General features: G+C 36.2%; 1 protein-coding gene and 1 long non-coding RNA gene across 4 annotated transcripts in view; both read right to left on the bottom strand.

Moving 5' to 3' along the window:
• The window catches only part of cdk5rap1 (CDK5 regulatory subunit associated protein 1), a 102,296-nt gene that overhangs the window by 21,652 nt on the left and 55,051 nt on the right, over positions 1-25,593 (bottom strand). For all 3 annotated transcript variants that reach the window (XM_048170836.1, XM_048170835.1, XM_048170837.1), the window contains exons 8-9: positions 23,847-23,944; positions 893-948 (exon numbers count right to left, since the gene is read on the bottom strand). In XM_048170836.1, coding sequence (XP_048026793.1) covers positions 893-948; positions 23,847-23,944 — 154 coding nt within the window. The remainder of the gene's footprint in view (positions 1-892; positions 949-23,846; positions 23,945-25,593) is intronic.
• On the bottom strand, positions 1,952-13,096 carry LOC125255540. Its single transcript, XR_007181923.1, has 6 exons — positions 12,460-13,096; positions 11,650-11,678; positions 6,444-7,518; positions 6,188-6,343; positions 5,977-6,067; positions 1,952-2,424 (listed from the first exon to the last, which is right to left on the bottom strand). It is a non-coding gene; the product is annotated as an uncharacterized LOC125255540 (long non-coding RNA).

A 25,593-nucleotide genomic window follows, 5' to 3' on the forward strand; every position in this document is an offset into this window, starting at 1 on the left:
TTAAATGCAGGTACTTTAAATGTATCTACAGTGTAACTACAACATGTACTGAATGTATACCATAAGTATATTTTATATTTTTTATTTAAGTACATAGTAGTAGTAATAGTAGTATACCACATAAAAAATAAATATTTAATTAAATCCAACAAATTAAGAGTAGAATTCTTACTGCTAAATAAACTCTTAATTTAAAAAAAAAACAAAAACAAAAAAAAAACTTAATTTTAAACTACCATTACAAATTACTTTGTAACAAGAGTGAAAGTGCTCTCATGTAACACATCGGTTCCCAACCCTGGTCCTGGAGTACCCCCAATGCTGCACATTTTTGATGTCTTTCTTAACAGACACATCCATCTGAGGTCTTGGAGACTTTAATGAACTGATGAGCTGAATCGGGTGTACAGTAATTGATTAGGGAGATTCTAAAATGTGCAGTGTTGGAGGTACTGCAGGACCAGGGTTGTGAACCACTGATGTAACGAACACTTGACACCATTCAGAATTAGCAGTAAATTCCAGAAAAATACAGCCTTTTTAAACAAAAGCACAGACTTGTATGTTCAGATTATGAATAATAATGGAAACATTTGAACAACGTGAAGAGAGTTTTACCATACTGACTGTCGGTAATTGAACGCAACATGCTATTTGGATGCTGAATGGAATCTAATATGCTGTCTGTTCCTCAAATAAAGCTATTGAATGTCTTCAGAAGACCTGAAATATAATATATAACATGTTTAAGGTGCCTTTATAATACTTTTTTGAGCTTAACATTAACAACCATAACCTGTCTGACCAAATCCTGATTCGACAATACAGGTCAGTTTTGTCCCGCTACTCAAGAATCAGTTATTATCAATTGGTATATTTCATGACAAGCTACCTGGTATTATTTTACGAATGTTTTCCACAAGCTCAAGGTATGCCTCTCGGGTGTAACTGAGAAAGAAAACATATGACAGGATGAAGGAAATTAAATAATAGAACACATCCACAAAGTCTTGGATTTCAGTAAAAATTACTGAAGATAAATAAAGTACATATTCTCTAAAATCAAGTAAGATCAAGTTCATACAGTAGCAACAAAATTCTGACTGGCACATCATAAGCAGATAGGGCTGTGCAGGTATATTGTGATATTTTTTCGATACTGACATTTTAGATTCTTGTATCAATATTAAAATTTTTCTTGTATTATTGCATTCACATCATGTACTATAGTTGAATAATCAAAAAACAAGGCAACACAATGGATGGCACTCATCTCTTCATTGAGGTGGAAAAAAGTTCTGACCAGCAGTATTTTTTTGTATAGAGATTAAATGCAAAAGAAACAACACTTGCTTGAGCAACTTAAAATGCCCCAATAATGCTATTTTAAAGGTGCCTAATTTTGTTTTGGAGGTCTGGTCTCCTACAATATTTTTATATGCATCCAAGGTAAAAAACATGATTCATTTTCTCATAATATATATATCACCTAATTTCTTAAACACTGTAAAAAATTTGGAGTAGGATTTACTTGAAAAAAGCTTGGAAATTTTTTTCACTCAGACAAAGCTAGTAAATTTACAAAAAAATAGCCAAGTAAAAGCCTAAACATAATTATTAGTAGCTTTAATTAGAAATTTTTAAGTAAAGTTTACTTGGGAATTCCCAGTAAATATTATTGACTCTTTGTTTGTAAATTTTATTCAAGTAATGCTTATAAATATATATATGATTTATTGCATTTCTTTTACTTAAGAGTCCTAGTTATCTTTCTTAGCTATCCTGAGTAACCTTTACTTTAAATATTATTTAAACATTACTTAATATAATTTGTGATGTATTGCTACTGATTTTTTTTTAATTAAATAAAATAATAATAATAAAAAAAACACTGTCAGACATTTTCCTTGAGTACTTTTATTTCAATTAAACTCTTGAAAAACATATTAAACAAAGGGAATAAAAAAACAAATGGACAAAAATGTACAAAGTACAGTACAAACTTTGCTCATATTTACATTAATCAAACTTTTGAGGACATTCTCACTTGAAGAACAATTGAGCAAATAAAAAAAGTGCGAGTACCAAACAAAATGGCCAACAGACTTATATCAGTAGCTTTCTCTGCAAAGAGCTAACCTTTGGTGAAAATTTTAAAGCATCCAGCCCAAGGAAGATTTTCTGAAACACTTCAAATGTGTTTCTCAGCTTTGAAGGATAGCTTAAGTTCAGGGAGTAAATGAAGCCCATGAGCATGAGGCACGCATTTGTGAGGTTCTTACATCCCGACAGTACCTCAGTTCCCTCAATGACGATGATGACGTCAGCTATGTTGGCATCTTCCTCTCCTGCAGTGCTGCCCAGTACAATGATCTTCATTACATGATTGGTGAAGCCATCTTTAATCATGTCTCTGCTCACATCCTGTCAAATACACAAATGAGTGCAAAGTGGTTACAATACTGTACAGTAAGTTGAATGTTCCCTTTAATTTTATGTGATAAGTGCCCCACACAGAGAATTGGTCTCACCATCATTAAATCTGTTATTAACCCTTATAGGGTTTTTGGGGTCCTTTTAGAGCCCAAATGACATTTGAAAAAAAAAAATGTTCTCTTTGTCCAAATGACATGAAACTTTGTACAGTTGTTGAAACTTTCTTGATCTACAAAGAAAAAAAATTGGAGTGATATCTTGTTTTTATGTTAGTGTAAAAAAAGGTCACACTCAGGGTCGTCGGGGTCTCCACAGACCCCAGGCAATTTTGTAACACAATAATTCTTTTTTTAAAAACAAATGTAATTTTAGTCTGTTTATTAATGTTTTTACTTCATATTTGTGCAGTTTTTGGAGGATTTGTCATATCTTTTAAATTTATATAAATAAATAAATATTTGTTATACAAAAACAGCTTTTTATGTAAAATTCACTTTATAAAAGACCCACATTTCTAACTTTTATTCATGGGGATAATATGGATAATTTGACATGGTTTAGTGTGAGATTTTTGCCCATCTTTTGGAAAATGCAGTTTTAAAAGTAAAAAAAAGTATCACTTTAACTAGTAAATGCTGCAGAGCTCCACTATTTGCTGTTTGACTGACTGAAAGACACCTTTTCTAAAGTTTTTTTTTGTTGGATTCATATCTAAATGTTATGAAATCACAATTATAACAATAAAAATTACTTTTTGTCAAAGTTTAGCATTTTTTTACTGAAAAAATAAGGTTTTTTTGTTGATTTTGAGGATGAATTTTGTCCAGTTTCTCATCATAATGTAACATTATTGAAAAACTACAATAATATATAGATATGTGATAGTGATTTCATAATATTTAGATATGAATCCAACTGAAAAAAACTTGTGAAAAGATGTCTTTCAGTCATTCAAATAGCACATAGCAAATAGTGGAGCTCTGCAGCCATTTACTGGTAACAACTGCGTTTTCCAAGAGATGGGCAAAAATCTCACACTAAACCATGTCAAATTATCCATGTGATCCCCATGAATGAAAGTTAGAAATGTGGGTCTTTTATAAAGTGAATTTTACATATAAAGCTGTTTTTGTATAAAAACCTATTTAAAAAAATATTTTTTAATTTATATAAATTTTAAAAATATGATAAATCCTCCAAAAACTGTAAAAACATGGAGTAAAAACATTAATAAACAGAGTAAAATTACATTTGTTAAAAAAAGTATTTTGTTACAAAATTGCATTTTGTTGCCTGGGGTCTGTGGAGACTCCAAAGACCCTGAGTGTACTTCCCAAACGAAGACCGCACAAGGGTTAAATGAAGAATGAAAAAATGAAGACAGACTAAATCCTGAAGAACTGTGTCTGCAAGACGCTTTACAAACTACCTGCAAAGCTACAGTATTGTAAAAAAAATTTAGGCACTTGTGTAAACATTCTGTAAAGTGGGGATGCCTTTAAAATGCTTTCATAAATTTATTTTCATTTACCTAATATTGACTAAATCAATATTTGGTGTGATCACCCTTTGCACTTAAAGGGTTAGTTCACCCAAAAATTAAATTTCTGTCATTTATTACTCACACTCATGTTGTTTCACGTCCATAAAACCTTCGTTTATTCAACAGTTCAAATTGTTGAATAAAGTCATTATTTTTGTTTACTTTTTGTGTGCAAAAACAATTCTTGTCGCTTCATAACATTAAGGTTGAACCACAGTAGTCACGTTGACTATTTTAACCATGTTTTTACTACCTTTCTGGACCTCAAAAGGTGCAATGGCATTGCTGCCTATGTGTGCTTAAGAAACCCTCGGATTTCATCAAAAATATCTTAATTTGTGTTCCGAAGATGAACGAAGGTCTTACGGGTTTGAAACGACATGAGGGTTTGAGAACTTAATGACAGAATTTTCATTTTTGGGTGAACTAACCCTTTAAAGCAGTTTTTGGCCTAGGTACACTTAATATAGTTTTTCAGGTAGCTTTGCATGTACGTTTTTTTTAAGCATTTTGCAGATATTGCCACAGTTTTTCTTGATTAGGCTGTCTCAGTTTTATCTCTTTCTTCATGTTATAACAGACAGACTCAATGAAATGTGAGACCAGGGGCCGTATTCACAAAACATCTTAAGGCTAAAAGTAGCTCCTAACTTGCCGATTTAGGAGAAACTCTTAAAAATAATGGGCATGTCAGTCCTAATTTTAGGAGTCCTACATTTTTGCTCTAAGAGTATTTCACAAAGCATTTTAGCGCTAAAACTAGCTCCTAAGTCTGTGAAAAGTTAGTAGTCAAGATGACTCCTAAGTCTCTAAGACCAAATCACAAACAGTCCTAATCCACCCAAAGACACTGTACACCATTGAGGCAATAGAGATTGAGCCTTGGGTGCTGAACTTTTTCTTTATAAATGCAATACATTTTGATTTATAGATTTGAATCTACAATGAGACGCCAAAAAAAAAAAAAAAAAATATATATATATATATATATTGTCTGATTACCTGTGGTAGTGGTTTTCGTGAGTTCACACTTACAAATGATTTAATAGAGTAATAAAATATATATATAATAAGCGTATTTGGTGTGCTGTGCAAGGGGATCGAGCTTGGAATTTAGCCCAAAACCAGAGTTCTCCCCGTATCCCCAGCCAAGAGTGAGGGACAGGGTGGCGGAGGGATGCAGAAAATTGTCAAAGTAACTATAGGCGAGACGACTCTCATCTGTGTATATATTCCTCCTCTCGAGCTGATTAGAAAGGCTGTTTGAATGTGTTTCTCCCAAACTTTGTTTATAAAACATAATTTGTCGCTTGAGATGCATTCTCTCGAGATGCAGACACCCAAGAGGTGGACAATTAACTGTATATACTAGTTTAATTAGTGACACTTAGCCTATTTTAAAACCTTTATGGCAACAATGGCAACAATTTATTTTGACTTTTTTATTAAAAAATATTTATTTGAATAGGGCAACATTTGTATTTTAAAACATTTATTTTAATATGGAAACATGACACATCATTCTACAATATTTCTATGATTAAATCGCTGACTCCTCCCCATCAGCCAATCACTGTGTGTATACTCCATAGCAACGAGGTCAACCCCGCCCTTACTCTTAGCTTAAGACTTCAGTCTATTCCTTAGTAAAAGTTTGTCTCCGCAGCTTTGTGAATAGGTTTTAAGAGAAAACTCTTAGCTAAGAACTTTTACTGCTATTTAGGAGAACTCTTAGTTGTAAGATAAAATGTTTTGTGAATACGGCCCCTGATCTTCTGTATGACTCCCTGTACATACAAAAATCTCACTGGGTTATTACAAATAATGGCAAAATGAATGTTTAGGAATGTAAACTGATATTTCAGGACAAACTACAGCACAAAGATAAAGTAAAAAAACATTTTTGGGGATGAAGATACTAATGTGCCTTAGACGTCTGCAGTACTGTACACATATGAAGTCAATTTGAATGTATGTGTGTGTCAATTTTAATGTACCTGGTAGTCTTCAATGAGCTCCTCAGATGATTCTCCCAGGTAGGAAAGCAGGCAGCGAATCACAGCATCTCGCTTATCTTATCTTAACTTGCTGTAAAAAACAAAAGTAAACTGCAGCGAACATTAACAGTGTACTCTTTCATACAACTGCATATTTATAAAGTCAAGAAGCAGCAGGATATCAGATGAGATGTGTAATATATACATTTACCTGGCAGAGTGAATCTAGCACACTTCTAATTTTTATGCCTGCATCCCCACCCTTCTTTTTAAACAAATCCAGGAGCTTTGGAGCGTAGAGGTCCAGTTTTTGCAGAAAGGTTGGCTCCAGGGGAACTGTGGTTATCCTTCTGAACTCATTCTTGATCTAAGACAAAGAAAATAAAATGTAACACAGAGTTATAAGTACCTACATATTACCATCAAGCAATATTACCATCAAGCAAAAAAAAAGAACTAAGGTTTACCTCAGATTCACAAAAAAGAGCTGGCCATCCTCCTTGAAATCTTTGACAGCAGGGCAGTGATTAATGATTTCTAATCTTCGATAGGAGAAAGTCTTCTCCATTTTCTCACCGATGACCTTCTTGTTGTTTTTCTTCTGAATTTCTTTAAGAAGATCAACTCTCTCCTTCTCTAAAGTTTCCTCAGTTTCCTCAAATGGAAATGGGGGCAAGTAATTTACTTCAGCCTTCCTGGGGCGTTTCGTGCCTTTGGGGCAAGAGTTTTCATTTGTCTTCTTTCTTTTCAAAGAGTTGACCTCCAGCTCTGGGCAGGAAAGCTGACTGCCTCTTAATTTTGCTCGATAACTGCCCATCTTATATTTAATCCTCTGTTGCCAACCATACTGTCCATTAAATGACCCTGGCTCTTTGAGGCATGGGTACTTTTCAATCAACATCTCTACTACGTTCATAATCTGGACACCTGTTGGGTACGCAGTGAAACGAAATATTGTCCCTGCTAGTGTCTCAAGGACACTTCTTGTTACTCTTGGATTGTTCAAGAGGGTGCCATCCTTTTGGTAGGCTTTGTTTCCTTCTGAAATCAAGAGCTCTGTATCAAATGAGAAAGTTGGTATTTTAAACTTTGCTGGCCATCCTTGAGAACGGCATGATGTGGAACTCTCAGACGAAGATAGTAGAACAGTGTCTTGGGAACTGCTGGATCTGGAGTCTAAAGAAAGGAATGAAGTCTCATTTTCAGAAGGACATAGCACAACAGTGTCCTGAGAACTGCATGATATGGCGTCAGACTCATTTTGTAGGATTGGTTCTTCCACAGCACTCAGATTCAGGGTGATGGGTTCAGTTTGTACCACTTTTATAGTACATTTATCCTGTACATCATCTATTGAGCTCAAGGTAGAAAACTGGTAAAATCCATGTCTTCATACATCAAAGTAAAGCAGTCTGGAATATCAAATGTTTCTTTGATTACACGTTTAAGGTCCTGAAGAGTACTGGGGATGCCTGAGGGCAGAACCAATTTGCGAATGTCATTCTCTTCAAAAACAATTTGCAACTTTGCTGGGGTACACATCTGCAACAGAAAAAAAACAGCAATTAAAATTCAACCTAATTAAAAATGTGTACACTACAGCATTAACTTCGATAACCATGCACCTAAAATGATGGGCAAATATAGTGTTTTAAGGTAGTCAGTCGTCTTCCTGCAACACTGTAAGCAGCCAGGGGATAGTAGTCAACCATTTCTCTTTGCTCCAGTAACTGAATGTTGGCTGTGTGTTCCAACTCATAGCTCCTAAGGTGCTCGTTGTACCATGTGCTTAGTAGTCTCACTACAAAGACCAGTTCATTACAAACCAAGATAGACTGTATCACCTCACAAAAATCTGGCAAGTCTGCAGTGAAACCATGACATAGCAACATTCCAGGTTTATAGTTGGTGCCTAATAAGCACACATTATTTGCAACATGTACCATTGTGACACGTGGATACCGATGTTGCACCAAATGTTTTATGTCATCCTTTAGGACATCCACAGAGACTTGTGAAGTTGTTGTGACCGAAAGTGATGACTTGATCACATTTGATTCATGGAGATGCAATGCAATCATGAGCTGGTGTTTTTTTGCAAGGGACATCAGTATGTTCCTGAAACAGCCTGTTTGTCTGACAGCTTTTTTAAAAAAGCCATGTTTAGCTTCGAATCTCATGGTCCACAAGGCTGCCAGAGGACCAAATTCCTGAATGAGTTCAGGGTAGTGCTCAAGATAGTGGTGTTTGGGAAGAAGCTTTTCTTGAGGAAAAACTTCCAGAAATCGGTGTCGGTGCTCAGAAATCAAAGAGTCAAGGTAGCAAATGCTCTGCTCTGTATGAACTGGGGCCATCACAAGTTCCACAACGTCTTTTAAGGTCATTAACATCTGCCACACTTCATCATCCTCAGGTACTTTCAAGCCTATCATGAGAGGCAACAGACGCAACATACACCAATTTTCATGTGCATTACCTCCTACAGATCTTTTTGTGGAAAAATGAGCAGGAATCAAATGTGGACGATTTGTTTGGTCACTCCACTTATAAGGGAACTGTCGAATGCAATTATTGAGCTCCTCAAGAGAAAAATATTTCTTCTTGATAAAGGCTTGAAATGACAATGCCAGTTCCACTGGAACAAGACCTTCAAGAAGGTCATGTAATGCATCTGGTGGGTAACCAGATGTTACATGAAAATGTTTTTCAGACAGTGCACACTGTTTTTTCACACCATAGCAAGGTGTGGAAGTAGGACTTGACAAAACTGTCTCAACATGCAAAGCGTGCTGCTCTTTATCTCTCCTGTAAAAAAGCCCAGATCTTACTTCTGTGGTCTGAAACTGGGACCTGTCTGCAAGACAAAATCGACAGACATGAGACCCTGTGAAGTTTTCAATGAATCCTCCCCACAGAATGGGCTCCCAAATTATCAGCTACCACACTGACCACAGTGCCTTTCATGACTTTTCCTAAACTTGGAATAAAAATACCATCTTTTTCCAGGCTTTGAAGATCGGTTAACAGTGGCTCTAGAACCTTCTGAAATCCAAATCGCTTTGTGTCATCTGCCTTACAAAGAATGGCTAAATTGATAGATGCCAATGTTGATCGTGCATGTGCTGGAAAGTTTCCTAACACCCAGTAGACAGCAGTGACTTTGTGAATCTTGCGAGAAGTTCCCAAGGGATTGCACACTTCAAAGTCATCGATGTACAGAATAAGACTTAATCTCTCGACATCTCCTGCGAAAAATTCATTTTCATGAAAGTGAGATCCATCATTGAAGGACTGGTAACGTGATGCACATCCAGTATTTTTTTGAGTGACTAGGTCCGTTTCTTTGATATTCTTCAAGACTTGCAACAAAGACTGGAGTATCGGAACATACTGGAATGTTCTTTTGTCTTTATTGTCCAGTATGTATTCTTCTGGTTCAACAACTGAAAAATTTTCTTTCATAAATTCTCTCCTCTTATATGCTGTTGAAAAAGGTCCATCTTTCCCTAAAGCTGAACTGACAGGGTTTGATTCACACAGATTTTTCACCAAATCTGAGATAACTGTTGGATCTATGTCACAGTTATGGCTCTTTAAAGTGGACTCAACAACATCTTTCAAAACTGGAGCAGATGCAGAGGAAGATATGAACTGAAGCTCATCTACGATTTGATCAATGCACCTGTTTGACACGTTGAAATTACTTTCCAACTTTAGAAAAAGCTGACCAAACTTCTTCTTTATAAGTTCAGACAAATTATCTTGTGCTTCAACCAAAGTTTCATCCAGTTCTGTGTCATCCTCAGAGACCTCTGAATCATTTTGCAAAACAGTGGGATTTGGGTATTTTTTCAAGACTTCCATTTTAAAATCTTCAAGGGAGTGTTTATTGTGTTTCCTGTGTTTATGTGTAGCAAAGGTTGAATAAATGCTTGTGCTGAAGCTGCAGTTTTTGAATACACAACTCACTACCTCGTACCTCCTCAGATGGTTGCTAAGGTGCTCAAAATATTGCTTCTCTGAAGAGAATGACAATGCATTGCATAGAAGACAACTAAATGAAAGCACCTCTGTTGGTTTGTCTGATTCTGTGTGGTGTCGGGACAAATGTATTCGAAGAGCATTAAATGTTTTAAATGAACAAGGACAATCAGCATAAAGACAAGGGGTCGATGACTGACAGCCATAATTTCCGTGTTTGAGCAGTAAATGTTTTAAAAGTTGTAGTCTTTTGTTTATTTTTTACACAACCACCTCATGCTGTGGCACCTAAAGGAAAGATGCACACACACACACGCACACATTAACCAATTCAGAAGATGTAAACAGCGCTGGTTAGGAAGAACTTCCAGTTTCAGGGTTCTTTTAAACATTTTTAACCGAATAAAAATTTTACACAAATACCTTTAAGATTTAATTATGTAGTATTTAAAGGGTTAGGTCACCCAAAAATGAAAATTCTGTCATTTATTACTTACTCTTAAGCCGTTCCACACCCGTAAGACCTTCGTTAATCTTCGTAACACAAATAAAGATATTTTAGTTGAAATCCGATGGCTCCGTGAGGCCTGCATTGGGAGCAATGACATTTCCTCTCTCAAGATCCATACAGGTACTAAAAACAAATCTAAATCAGTTCATGTGAGTACAGTGGTTCAATATTAATATTATAAAGCGACGAGAATATTTTTGGTGCGCCAAAAAACAAAACAAAATAAAGACTTATTTAGTGATGGCCGATTTCAAAACACTGCTTCATGAAGATTTGGAGCATAAATGAAACGGTGTATCGAATCATGATCAGATCGCGTGTCAAACTGCCAACGGCTGAAATCACGTGACTTTGGTGCTCCGAACACCAGATTTGATACACTGATTCATAACGCTCCGAAGCTTCCTGAAGCAGTGTTTTGAAATCGGCCATCACTTTAGAAGTCGTTTTTTTTTTGCCGCACCAAAAATATTCTCGTCGCTTTATAATATTAATATTGAACCACTGTACTCACATGAACTGATTTAAATATGTTTTTAGTACATTAATGGATCTTGAGAGAGGAAATGTCATTGCTCCCTATGGAGGCCTCACTGAGCCATCGGATTTCAACTAAAATATATTCATTTGTGTTCCAAAGATTAACGAAGGTCTTACGAGCGTGGAACGACATGATGGTGAGTAAAAAATGACAGAATTTTCATTTTTGGGTGAACTAACCCTTTAAAAATTATGAAACCAGAAGTGCTGCTGGACCAGTGTTTACATCTTATATGATGATATGATATGAAGACTTCAGATGCAAAAGCCTCTAAGTGCCGTCTGAAATGTCCTTCTAAAATAAGCATGTTTATCAAGCTTGTATGTTTATTTTCAGTTATTTCACTTAAATGGCAATGAAAAGGACCTATTTATTATATCATTAAAATGGAATTGCTGAACCTAAACATACAAGCTTGATAAAAACACTTTAGAAGAAAATTTCAGACGGCACTTAGAGGCTTTTGCATCTGAAGTCTTCGTATATATATATATATATATATATATATATATATATATATATATACATACATACATATGTGTGTGTGTGTGTGTGTGTGTGTGTGTTAATCTACAGAAATGTGGCATACTGCAAGGTTAATAAAGTGTTGTAAAGGCTGTAAGAAATATTGCCAACTTACCTTGCATGAGCTTGAATGGTGAATGCAATCTGTGGAACATATGTTAGAAATGTTAATGTCAGAAATAGATTTTTTTTTACCAAATTTGAATAAATATACTGACCTTATTGATTTGAAATTTGAACAGTTAACATTAATTTATTTTGGAACAACTTCGTTCAAGTAAGATCATCTGATATCTAAGGCTGCCTGAACACGTACATTGTACCACTATTGTATAGATTCTAATCTCTGCGTATAATCTCTGTTTAACTTGATTAAAATGCATCAAATGCTTATCGATTTTATCGATAAGACAAAACAGTGTAGTTGATGTGGATTAATGGGGGATTAGCCGTTTTCTGCGTCACGTTTAAAGTTAATGGCCCACCCCTCAGGGCTCCAGTATAATCCCGGGTTCGTAAATATGACTTCCGAGGCTGTACATGTTCAATTTCTGATTATGAAACTTGTATTTATAATTCAGATGGCACGTGAGGGAACAATTATTTATTCACACAGAGTCCCATGGGTTCTATTGCCATTTGTCGAGACGCGTCGCGCCGCTCTTATCGTGCAAAGTTCATCTTTAAATTCACTGTTCATTAAACATATCCGTAGATTACATGTAAAATACAAGAAAAGTTTTCGACACAGATGCCTTTTGCTAATAACGGATGTTTAGTGCAAATCGGTTCTTTAGCAAACTCAACTTTGTCGAATATAACAGTTACGCCATAACTCATAGCCACCAGGACTGCAGCTTAATAGCTCTATACTTTTCTGCAAACGTAACTAAATTGACCAATAAACAAATATTTAATAACTTACCGTGTAAAAGTCACATATGTCGACATCAGTCGTCGAGAAAATTTTCCGTTGGTTTCCTCCGCCTCTGCTGCTGTGCGCCACTTCGGGACCAAGAACGCATGCGCATAGATTGCCTGGATTCGTGGAGTAAGTTTTACTTGCGTTTGTTATTTTTTTGCAGTAGTTCATTAGATGACAAAACACTAAGTAAATATTACTTGAGCAGTTCCATTTTAATTTACTTATGTATTTAAGCACAATAAATGAAAACGAAACCTCAAGTAGCTTATTGGATTAAACGTGACATTTTTAAGTAAAAAGACAAAATAGTATTTGCTTGTAAAATGTACTTAAATGATGCTATCTTTATTTACAAGTTCAAAAAATCATTTTTTACAGTGAAGATTCTGAAACGATTTGGTCATGAAGGTCAATAAGGCAAGGCAAGGCAAGGCAAGGCAATTTTATTTGTATAGCACATTTCATACACAATGGTAATTCAAAGTGCTTTACATAAAGAAGAATAATAAAGATAAAACAAGGAATAACAGTAAAACAGATAATTTTGCTATCTGGATGGAAGAGCTAGGAAGTCTTAGGGAGTTTTGTGTTGTTGTTGCCGTCAGAGTGGATCTAAACCTCACACGACAGGACCGCTCTCTAGCGACCTGTTAAGGCACTTCAAACTGATAAACAAAGTTTCAATCTCCTCTTTTGCCAAGACACCTCAAACTGCGCCACACAGCCCTAATCCCCCTTCCGGAGATATCTTATCTATGCAACACAGTTCAAATTTCCCCTTTGGAAATTTCCCCTTTGGAAAGTGTCCTGACTGTAATCCAGAGATATCTTAACCATCCATCACAGCTCAAATTTCCCCATGGTTTGTCCAAATTTACCAAATTTTAACCTAATCACAAATGCTTTCTTCCTAATTCTCCCAACTTTTTCAAACAGACAGCAATATTTAAAATGCATTAAAAATATATAAAAGAAATAACAAGATAAAATACATTAAAATGAAATAAAAACAGGAAAAATTATTAAAAGAATAAAGAGATAATACATATAAAATAAAGTGCAATCAGTTCGGACATAGCACAGTGCTCAATCTGCAAATGCATAGGTAAAAAGATGTGTTTTGAGTCTTGATTTGAATGTGGCTACTGTTGGAGCACACCTGATCTCTTCTGGAAGCTGGTTCCAGCTGCGACTAGCGTAACAGCTAAAAGCAGACTCTCCCTGCTTTGAGTGAACCCTGGGTATAACGCACTACATGTATCCACTAACGCATGCATACTTAGTATGTGTAATTCTTTTTAGGATATATAGCACAATGTGTCACTATATGTTAAACTATGACAGTGAATTGTGCAGAAGTTTGTATCAGTGCCCTGTGTGGCTGTTCCAATGAAGTCCCTTGAAGGGAAAAGATATTGCCTACGTTTTATTTATTTGTGCTTGCAGTGGTTGTGGTTATTAATTTTAGAGGCGTGTGACCATGCCAAAGGAATAGTCTCCAAGAGAGTTTCACAGCATCCCAGATGAGAAGAGTCCTTCTGGAATGTATGACTCGGCTGTGACCCTTACCAAAGTTTTTTTACGTATATAGCTAGGGCTTAAAAACGAAAAAAAATAAAAAAAATAAAAATAAAAAAATAAATAAATAAAAATCAATCGTTCCACTCCGAGCAGAATCGGTATTTTAACGTTTCTGTTCCAGCATTCCTACCGTATTATAAACGTTCCGAAACCGGTTTTATAGAAGAAAAAAAATAGCGGTTAATAACGTTATTATTATTATTATTATTATTATTATTATTGCATGTAGCCTAATTAATAATAATAATAATAATAATAATAATATGTACAGCATTTTATTTATTAAAAAACAAAGTGTATTTGCCGTCTACAATTATCTTTTATAACAAGATTCTGTCCAAATGTAAACATATTAAACGAAAGGAAAAACAATGGTTTATAAATTTAAGTATTTTTTTCAAGAAATTTTAATGTTTGCTGCATGGTTAAAAATAGGCTACCGACGCTATTCCTAAGATGAAAAAAGATAAGTCGCATAGGCCTATACGTCGCATTTTATCATTACATTCAGAAATAATGATAATAAAGTTATCGGTAAAGTAAAATGTAAAAGTAGCCTAGCCTACATAGCTTTGTTTATAATGTTTGTATGTTTATACCACGGGTGGTAAACGGCAGACTGTATTACAGAATTGAATTCAGCAGTGTAACGTTTGGTTGATTGTATTTTATTTTAATATTTAACAGGCTGCGATATCAAGTAGCTAAGCAATGCAAGAATGTGCGCGCGCGTGTGAGGCGCCGGCGCGACCACTGGATTTGTTTTCCTTAAAACTAGCTCCGTAATTTATGGTCATAGAGGTAAAAGCAAGACATAATTCATACATTTACAAAAGACACTCAAATAACGAAAACAAGCAGAATGTCTGTTTCCTTTTCTAGATCTCTGGAGTGCGCCACATATAACCACTTTCGTTTTGTTAGACCTAATTATTTAAGTGAAATATTTCGCGTAGCCTATAGGCCTAAATATTCCCTTTTATTGTATATGTGTTGTGTAGGTAGGCCTAGTTTTCTCCGTTCACAGAAGCGCTGCAGATGCGTGATGTGACATTGAAAATTGTAAATCTTGCAATTTTCGCTGGTTTCAAAACGTACAACAAGCTGCATATAGCCTACCTTGACATTCATTTTTACTTAAATGTAGGCCTAATACTTGACGGTTGGTGACATATATCATCGGAAAAACTAATGCCAGTGCATTGCCATTGTGACTAACATACCTAACCTATGATGACTTGACAGCTGAGCTGAGCGCGTCAGTGCGGGCATCTCACTTTAGAGCAGTGGTCTCAAACTGCCGGCCCGCGGGCCATTTACGGCCCGCCCTCCCCCTCTACCCGGCCCGCAACTGATCTCAAAAATAAAACATAATCCGGCCGCTAAATTATTATTATTATTTTTCTCCAGTTGCTACCTGTCTGATATGCAAAGAAAAAGTCGCCATTCTATGGGGGCATTCACATATCGCGTCACATAAGCGGCCGACCCGCATTCTCCTTCTTTCCAACGCGCTTTCGCCCCAGTGGCGTCTGTCGTTGCTATGCAACCATGAGCCGCGCTCTCAACCGCGTCGCTTCTATTATGAGCGCTCTTGCCCAAATTACAGTAAAAGCACTCGACTTTAAAGTGCATATTGCAGGTTTAACATTTTTTTCGAGATGAATATATAACCTTGTACAAAAATACCATATAAAAAGGTACTGCAGGGTTTAAAAATGTTTTGCGAGACATAAGGGCATTAATTTAGTAGATAAAGTGACGGTCTCTGTAAAAACCGCTTTTTTTTCAGCGTCGCGTCATTTTACGTCACTACAGGGAGATGTTCGCAGAGCTCTGTGTTGATTCAGTGCAGAATATATTGGTATTTAGCAACAGCGGCCGTGAATCAGTGTGTTTTCGGTAGTTTTTGTATTCTATTTATCATCGTAATGGTAAATTATTGTGTTTGTGGAGGTTGCACAAACTTCAGCCTGTCAGGGCATCGAGTACAGAGGTTTACTAACAAGAAAAACTACGCTGCTATCTTCCGTGCCGGGGTTTGTTTTGTGCAGGTGAAGAGACGGGACTTCACTTCTGCATCTGCGTCGAAAAACGCGTTCATTTTAGACTGGAGGATTATCATCCTGGCGATATGATGGAGTCCCAGACAGCAACATAGTGTGGCCCAGATCCGGCCCACATCTGGTACATGTGGTTTACACACGGACCAGATGTGGGCCGGATCTGGCCCGTCACTATGTTGCTGTCAGGGGTTCAACATTGTAATACTTCTGTAAATGATTATATTAAATGAATAAACTTACACACGCTATGCTTCTTCACCGTTTTTACTTGAATCAATTTCAACACTGATGAATACAAATTATGTACACATGCATACAGTCTCACACTCACACAAAACAGTTTTGAATGATGTGCTGGTAATGTAAATACTCCAATTTCATGCATGCCATGTATGTAAACTTATATGTACATTCAAGTTCACACAACTACATAATCACGGCGTCGTACATCCTCACACAATCAGTGAATGGGCACGGAATAAACTCATAACACAGAATTAATGAATAAAGGATAACATGAAACACATACAGTAAGTTAGCACTATATGTTTGGCCGCCGGCGGGAGACATGATCACGGATCCGTCAGAGATGCAGCTCGATGAAGACTTACGGTGCACATTTTAAGTTTTGTGTTTGATTATTACATTTGCTAACTACCAAATCAGTCGTGATGAGAAACGGCTATATCACGTAACGTTAGTGTGGACGGATATTAACGCGTGTGACATACGCCTGATCAAGGTTTATTCGTTTCTGTTATTAGTAATCAGTTAGGCCTACTCCTAGATGACCAATAGCTTTCCCAGCTAACCAAACTACGTGACTGTTACGTAACTGCAACGTAATTTGGTGACCAAACTTTCGTTGTGGCGACGTAACTAGTTACGTTGTGGCAACCGGAAAAGTGAAATTCCCGGATACGTTGCCACAACGTAACTTTGTGACGTTGCCAGTTAGTAACTGCGACGTCGTGGCAACGTTGTGTATCAATAGTTGTGTGCTGGTAATCAGTTGGTAATTTTTATATTTATTTGTTTTTCTATGGGCGGACATGCAGTAGTTTAACCTAATTTATGTCCTCATTTGCCCAAACTAATTTAAAGGCTATTCCAACAGCTGTGAATGATGAATGCAGACCTCAAAATGAATTAAATTCATTTATTGTGAAAAACACACAGAACATGATCAAAACTCTAAATAAAAATAATGAAATACACTCAAACTATAAATAAAAACATATAGCCTACAGCGAAACAAAAAGCATTCAAGACGTTTTGCACTCAGTATTATTAAAAACATATGCTATGCTAGCGTAACATTTTGCTAACATATATTTCAGACGATCAAGGAAAGATACCATATAATCACAGAGGTAAAAAAAATTAACAAAAGTACTTAGTAGACTGTGGGTAATGTTACTTAACCAATCTGACGCAGTTGTTGAACTTTATTGCTATAAAACTGACGAGAAACACGGAGAAACATTGACGCTTGAATGTTTTCCCGGTTGCCATGGCAACTCTAACGGCCACCAGCACTAACGTAAACATAACAATAAAAAAAGGTTTTGTGTCTTTCCAAAGTTAACTTTATACATTTTTATAAAAGCCATTTATTCGTTGTCACCTCGGAAAAATAAATTCTTCTCTCAGAAAAATTAACTTCACTCACTTGTCAACATACTATACTCCATTTGTGGAGGCACGCGCTGTATGTCACGTCACTATATAAAAAGCAGTCATCCATATTCTGACTTAAGGGACATTTCAGTTTTATGTCTGACGTTTAATTACACATTTTAAATGGCAAATTCTGTTAATAATAACATATAAAGAAGGTGTAAATGATGGTGGTAATGAAATTACCAGCACATGACGTTGCTGTTACGTTGCCAGTAAGTCATGGAATGACCATTATATTACCAATAGAGTACGTATCTGCAACGTCCTTGGTTTTCTTATAACGTTAGGAGATCGTACTGACGACGTTGTGATATGGTAATTTGATGGTAATAATATTACGGGTATACAACGTTGTAGTTACGTTACTGGTAAGTCATGGAATGACCATTATATTACGCATAGAGTACGTATCTGGAACGTCCTTGGTAATCTTATAACGTTAGGAGAACGTACTGACGACGTTGTGAGATGGTAATCTGAAGGTAATGAAATTACTGGCATGCGACGTCGCAGTTACGTTGTCAGTAAGTCATTAAATTACCAAAAAGTACGAATACATTACGTAACTGTTACGTCGTGTGTTAGCTGGGTTGCTATTGCCTGATTCATGATAATAATCTGTACAATATTGTGATCTGAGCACATGTCGTTACCTAACGTTAGCTAACACCGGTCTCGGCCCTGTTCTCCACTGGTTCTCCTCACACAACAGCTCAATTTGTCCGTTATTCTGTCTAATTCTGGCCTGTCCCTGCTCTCTTGACCACATAGCAGGCTAATTGTAGGGCTGTGATTAGTTATACGAGTATAAATAAGCATTTACAATTTCCTCAGCATCCGAACTGTCATTACGATCCATTGTTTTCCTATAGTTTATATTGATCGCGTTCCCTTCAGTGACGTCACGTCCGATTTGGCATTTTTCAGATGCGGAAGTAAAATTCTCTCACAAAAAACGACTCCAGAAGCCTATGTAGCGTATTTATGCGTGTTTTTTCAAGAAAATCTATTTCATACATTATTTTTCTACACATTGAATCACTAAAGCTCTAACCTGCAATATGCCCTTTAAGTCACGAGCGTCGATTTAAACCACCGAAACGCGTCCGATGCAGCCATTAAACGTTACCGATGCTCAAACGGCATCTTGGACAAATGCGCTGCCAGGTGTCTGTCAAGAAACAGAAGAGTGTACAAATGTATTCAGGGATTGTATTTGTTCAGTACAGTGTTGGTCAGTGCAAAATTTTAATGTTATTTAAGCTAACATAAAGTAAGGGAAAATACTTCCACTAAATATTAAAAACTAATAATGTATGTAACAATGAGAGATTTTTTATTTTTTGGCAAAATAAAGTTGATATATATATATATATATATATATATAGCTCCAGTTTTTTGTTTATTTCTGACCCCTCCACACCACAAGTGTTGATGGTTTTGTTCCTAAATAACTATATTTTTTTTATTCCATGCACCTTGTTGGATGTGAGAAGTTGCACCAGACTATTGCAATTAATAGTATATTAGGCCTAGTAGTATTATATTAGTATAATTATATTACACTCTGTAACAATGAGAGAGACACTGCTGTCTCTGCTGAATATTTATAGTATAGGTATAAAGATATTTTAGTAGGCAAATTTGATGTAAATGAGAAATAATGCAAAGTAAATTTTCTGAAATGTTGCGCTTTCTTGCACTTGAATGTTAATATGGCCCTCCTATGAGGTGTCAATCACAGAAACGGCCCCCTGCCAATTTGAGTTTGAGACCCCTGCTTTAGAGCGTCAGCGCGGCCATTTCACTCACATTTGCATAGGCTGTACTATTTGAATTGGTTCGTGATTGGTTGACTGCCAAATCAAAATATTAAACGGAACGTTAAAATAACTTTATTAACCGGTTAATGGCCATTTCAAATTAGCGTTTCTGTTCAGAACTCTTAAATTTGATTTCGTTTTCGTTTCTGGTTATGTTCTGGTCAAAATTTCGTTCGTTTCAGGATTTCGTTTTCGTTCCTTGAACCGGTTCAGAGCCCTGAGAACAATACTATGTTCTGATGCTGCTAGAATTATCTGTACTGTTAACCTATCCAAACCTGTAGAAATTATGTCAACTGATTATCAATATAAGTAGTGTTTCTGTATTCTGAAGTAATTCAAGGCTGGATCCTCTTACTCATTTTCTACAGCCTATGGAATTGTGGAGAACTTCTGTAAAGTCTCTTTTAACTGATTGAACTTCAACTTTGACTCCTAAGGCCAGATTTACTAAACGGGGCAAATTAGCATGAGAGCTCTATTCCACAAATGCGCCGATGGTGTGCCGAACTTGTTACATGTAATATACAGATAACCTCTTCCTCTGGCATTCCAAAGAAATTAATATGAGTGGAAAATATTTTCTCCCTTCTACCACACAATCTCTGTTCTCTGCGGTGTCTCCTCCTTGCAGCAAACAATTGCAGCCATGTTGCAAAAATGGGTTAAGACATGCTTTTTTTGGACTTTAAATAATGGTGCAAATACCAGTAAATTGACAAGCGCAAACATTAGTAAATCGCGTTGTGTGATTTATTTAAATACTCTTACCATAAATTTTGCATCTGAAAGGGAAACTCCTACAATTGCATATGCAATAAGGTCAGCCACAAAAACAATCTCAGCATCTCAGCATTTTCAGCACTAATTTTGCACTGTGTGTCTTTAGTAAATCCCGACAGTAGTTTTTTAAAGGATTAGTCTACTTTTAAGGAAAATTTTATTTAAAAGTGGACTAATCTTTTAATGCCAAAAGAGGGACTGCGCTAGTTAAAGACAACTAATATAAAGTGGGAGCAGTCAGTCTTATATTGTTTGATTTCTGTTGAACATCTGGATCACTCATAGCTACCAAACACCTTTGTTTTTGTGTTCATTGAGATATTGTTTAAAATGTTACTTTTCAAAGGGGGTGTACTCATTTACGCTGAGCACTGTATATATATATTAGGGGTGTAACAGTACACAAAACTCACAGTTCGAGACGTACCTTGGTTTTGAAGTCACGGTTCGGTACGATTTTCGGTACAGCAGGTGGGGAGAAAACTAAACACAAAATTGCTTTTTTTTTATTAAACAGTGGTTTACTGAAAAATTGTGTTTTTGTCTTTAAATATATTAAATTAAATTATAACTAAAAGTTTCTTAAGGATAAAAAAAATTTATAAACTATGTAGATAGCCCTTTCTTGAGCATTATGCTCCTATAATATTAAAGGTTAACATCTGAGCCCTAACTATTAGCCTAAATTCAATTGCTTTTTATTTTTAGATAAAATAATCAACATTCAAAAACAAATTGTAGGCCTATGCAAACATCTAAGCTGCACCTAAGGCAGTTTTTGCATTAACTTCTAAATGTTTTTACTCCAATTCGTTGTTGAAATATAATGATTTCTACACAGTGGCTGACATTTTCACAACAGATTTATTTAAACATACATTAAATAGCCTAATCAGGACATCACTAAAAGGTTAAGTAAAATATAATGATTATATAGGCTAATACAGTGCATATATTTGTCACAGATCCCTTGTCTCCAGTCCTCCAATTCCCATGATCCTCCTGTTCTCCTCACCTGCACTCACTTCCCTCGTCATCTCCCCATCATCACTCATCATCATCATCACCTGGACTTCCTCGTTTGCACTCCCTATTTATATGGACTCACTCCCTTCACTCCTTGTCTGTTCTTATATGTTATTCGATGTGTTGATGTTGTATCTCTTCGTTGTATCATTAAATACCCATTTGCTGTGGAAATCCGTGAATGCTTCATCCTTACAACACCAACCGTAACAATATTAAGCGAAAGAGTTCATTTCTCTAGCGAACTAACAAACTTTGGACACTGAATGGCTTTTCTGAGGTAAATGCTACATGACATATTGTTTACAAGCTTTCATTCATTTCATTTCTGTTTAAATTTCGTGAACAGAATTTGAAGGATGACACTTTTTTTCGAAAGTAACAAAACGCAGAGCTTATTGCGAATATTGGTGGTTAATGGTGGTTAGGCTACAATGTTGCAATGTAATGCTTCAGTACACACATGCACCAAACCGAAAGCCCTGTACCGAAATGGTTCGGTACAAATACGTGTACCGTTACACCCCTAATAAATATATATATATATATATATATATATATATATATATATATATATAGTGAAATAAAATTTCTCATACCATGGTCATATCGCCCACTCGTCCTGTGAGAAATCTGGTCACCCTAGGTTGTGTTTACATTGGTTCACAATGTTACGTTATAAACATTTGTTCTGTAATATTTGTTTAACACTTTTTGAAAGACAGGTTAAACAAGATTTGATGTTTGTTTTTGTTTTTTTATTATGACTTTGGTAATTATGCCCTTTGAAGGTTATTGGACACTGTGAAATTCGTGCTTTAAAGCGATAGTTCACCCAAAAATGAAAATTTGATGTTTATCTGCTTAACCCCAGGGCATCCAAGATGTAGATGACTTTGTTTCTTCAGTAGAACACAAATTATGATTTTTAACTCCAACCATTGCCGTCTGTCAGCCGTATAATGTGGGTCAATGGGAACTTCTTTTATAAGAGTAAATAAAACTTGCTTAGACAAATCCAAATTAAACCCTGTGGCTCATGACGACACATTGATGTCCTAAGACATGAAACGATCGGTTTGTGTGAGAAACCAAACAGTATTTATATAATTTTTTACCTCTAAAACACCACTATGTCCAACTGCGTTCAGCATTCGCTTAGTGAGGTCTGATTGTGCTCTGACAACAGACACTTGAAGTATAAGCGCGAGATATCAAGTTCCCATTGACCCACATTATACGGCTGACAGACGGCAATGGTTGGAGTTAAAAATCATCATCTGTATTCTAGAAAGAAACAAAGAAACAAAGTCACCTACATCTTGGATGCCCTGGGGGTAAGCAGATAAACATCAAATTTTCATTTTTGGGTGAACTATCCCTTTAAGTAAAAATTATTATTCTGCATCCCTACAGAAAATAGTGCACGAGTACAGAATTGAGTTCTCTTTCACGCTTAAATTGGCAAGACTTAAATTGTGCAAATGATAAACTTTTGTTATGATGCAGCACTGGCCTGATCGGGCCATTGACAATTCCAACAACTGTCCGGAGCATCTTTCATGCTGGCCCCAGGCCATCAGGCAGTCCTCATTGTCAAGCCCTAATTGGACTAAGCCAAAATTTTCTAAGACTTTTAACATATATCCTGCTTGTGATCAGTGTAGATTCACCCCAGTCTACCATGTACATATGTTTTGATCCTGTATAAAGCTTAGGAGTTTCTGGGCCACCATTTTCTGGTTTCTTAGGCAGCTCGATCTCCCCTTGTCCACTGATAGCAACTTTTAGAATTAATCCTGAATCATAGAACCATACAAAACTACAATCTGTTTGTAATAGTTTTAATTATGCTCTCAGCAAAACGACTGACATTGCTGAGGTGGAAGGATCCGAACCCTCTAACATCTACATAATGTATATGAGATGTCCCCTTTTCTAAAAGTTAGAAAAAATTAAACATTCTTTAAGAGGCTTTTCCAATCAGTTCAGTAAAGCTTGAGACCCTTTTAAGAAACATGTTAGTCAACATGTTTTAATGTCTGAATCTCATCTCCAGCATTCACTTAAGTTAAAGTTTTTTTTAGTATGCAGACACAGCACTTTTTTATTACTCTATTTGACCACTCTTTTTTTCTTTCTTTTTTTTTCTCAGTTAATGTTGTCTCTTGTTCGGCTTTGGTTATATTTCCTCTTTGTAATCTTCTGACACTAATAAATAATTTGATCTATTGTTTGTAATTTGCTTTTGTTTTTGTATTTTGTGCTCACTCATAATAGTGTTAAATAACCAGTTACAATATTGACCAAAATAAATGTGATTTGTGATTATGACTTTTGTCATAGTCGAGCAGCCCTGCTATTGTCTGAAATGTGATATGTATAAGTTTAGCTGACAATACACAGCCCTATAAACAATTCTTACCCACGTCTCATAGCATGAAGAACCTGACTGCTGCCACTCTGTGCTGGCAGATGGATCTGTTTGCAGATGTTCCTTCTCTCCTGAATCAAGTGTAACACCTGATTTAACAAGAAAAAGTATACTGTTAGATTAAATACAGTAATTACAGGCAAAGGGCAATATTTAAGAACAGTCTGTGCCAGCACAAACCCTCTTTTGGTGTTAAAAAACTACTGTAAGGATTTACTAAAGACATGAAGTGAGATGAAAAGACATGGACAGTTATTTTTGTGGCTGACTTTATTGCATATGTATTTGTAGGAGTTTCCCTTTCAGATGCAAAATTTATGGGAGCAGATTATTTAAAGGGTTATTTCACCCCAAAATGAAAATTCTGTCATTACTCACCCTCACGTCATTCCACACCCATAAGACGCAAGTGTTTTTTGCTAGTTTCAGCCCGACGCAGTTATCGTTTTCATGTCCTGCGCCACGTTGTTTAAATAGCAAATGCATTTGCACCCATTTGTGCACCCAAGGGTGTGCTGGTCTGAAAATGAGGTGTGTTCAGGCACTATTGTTGGCGCTTTGCTATTTTGAGGCAACTGAAATATAAACCATTGACCAACTAAAACCTGTTCTAAAGTCAATGGAGCAATTTTTTTTTTGTTATTTAAAGAGCGCATTAGTAGTATGTGCCTATAGGCGGGTGCACAAAGCACGTACACTCTGCTTATTACACACACAGGGACGTGAAGCAGCACACAAACATGCCAAATATTAAAAATAAAAAGATTACAATGTAAAAGATTATTATGATGTGCATAAATAATAAAAATGCTTTGGTGGAATCCGGCTTGTGCCATAGATGGTCTGCTTGCACGCTTTAACCTTGCACAAGAGCAGATCCATATCCTGGCTAGAGAAGTGTTCTGTTTTTCCGCTTGCAAATTCCGCCATGTAAATAGCGAATCCGCCATGGCGCGAACGCAACCGGCTTTTAAAAGGAATGGGAGATAAGACTCTGATTAGCTTATTGCACATTACACCCAAAACACACCCACTGCTCATTAAGAGAACAGGGACAACCCTTTTAAACCATGCACTGGGCGCGCCGACCATTTTTCCCGTCGTTAAACTATAGTAAAAATGGATTTGGACACACCCTAAGTGCACTTGCGCATTGCGATTTAGGCCATGCACTAATAGTGCCCCTAGTCTCTTAAGTTCACATTAATAATCATTACACCATCTAGTGGATGCAAATTGTAGATTTTCTGTAAGTGGTGAAGAACTTGCCAAAACTTTTGTGGTTGCTTGTACACATCTGGCAATTTTTTTTTTTTTTTTTACCATTTGTTTACTTGCTTTGGTGTAGCTAGCTGGTATGTTCTATTATAGAACATTCTTCTTTATAACTTTTGTCACACTGCAAGTTTGTCTCTGGCCATCATCCTCCTCCTCAAAGTCAATTTCAACCTCAGACCTTCTGTTTTTTGTTTTGTTTTTTAAATTACAGGAGAAAGTCAAATCTTTGAGTTCCTTGAGGTACGATTTTGATTCCAGTCGTTTAGAGAGTAAAGTCAGCAGCTTGGCATTTGCATTTAACAGTCTTGCTTTGTCCTTTTCATTCTGCAGTTGCACAGCCAGTGCTCGAACCTTTGCTTTCACTGCTTTGTTCTCATGCTATAATCTGTCAGTCTCACACTTCTGCTGATGTTGTAGAATTTGTTTGACTAAAATCACAGATAAGCCATCTCTATTGCTA

The sequence above is a fragment of the Megalobrama amblycephala genome, linkage group LG20 (assembly GCF_018812025.1).
Source record: "Megalobrama amblycephala isolate DHTTF-2021 linkage group LG20, ASM1881202v1, whole genome shotgun sequence".
Lineage (NCBI taxonomy): Eukaryota > Metazoa > Chordata > Actinopteri > Cypriniformes > Xenocyprididae > Megalobrama > Megalobrama amblycephala.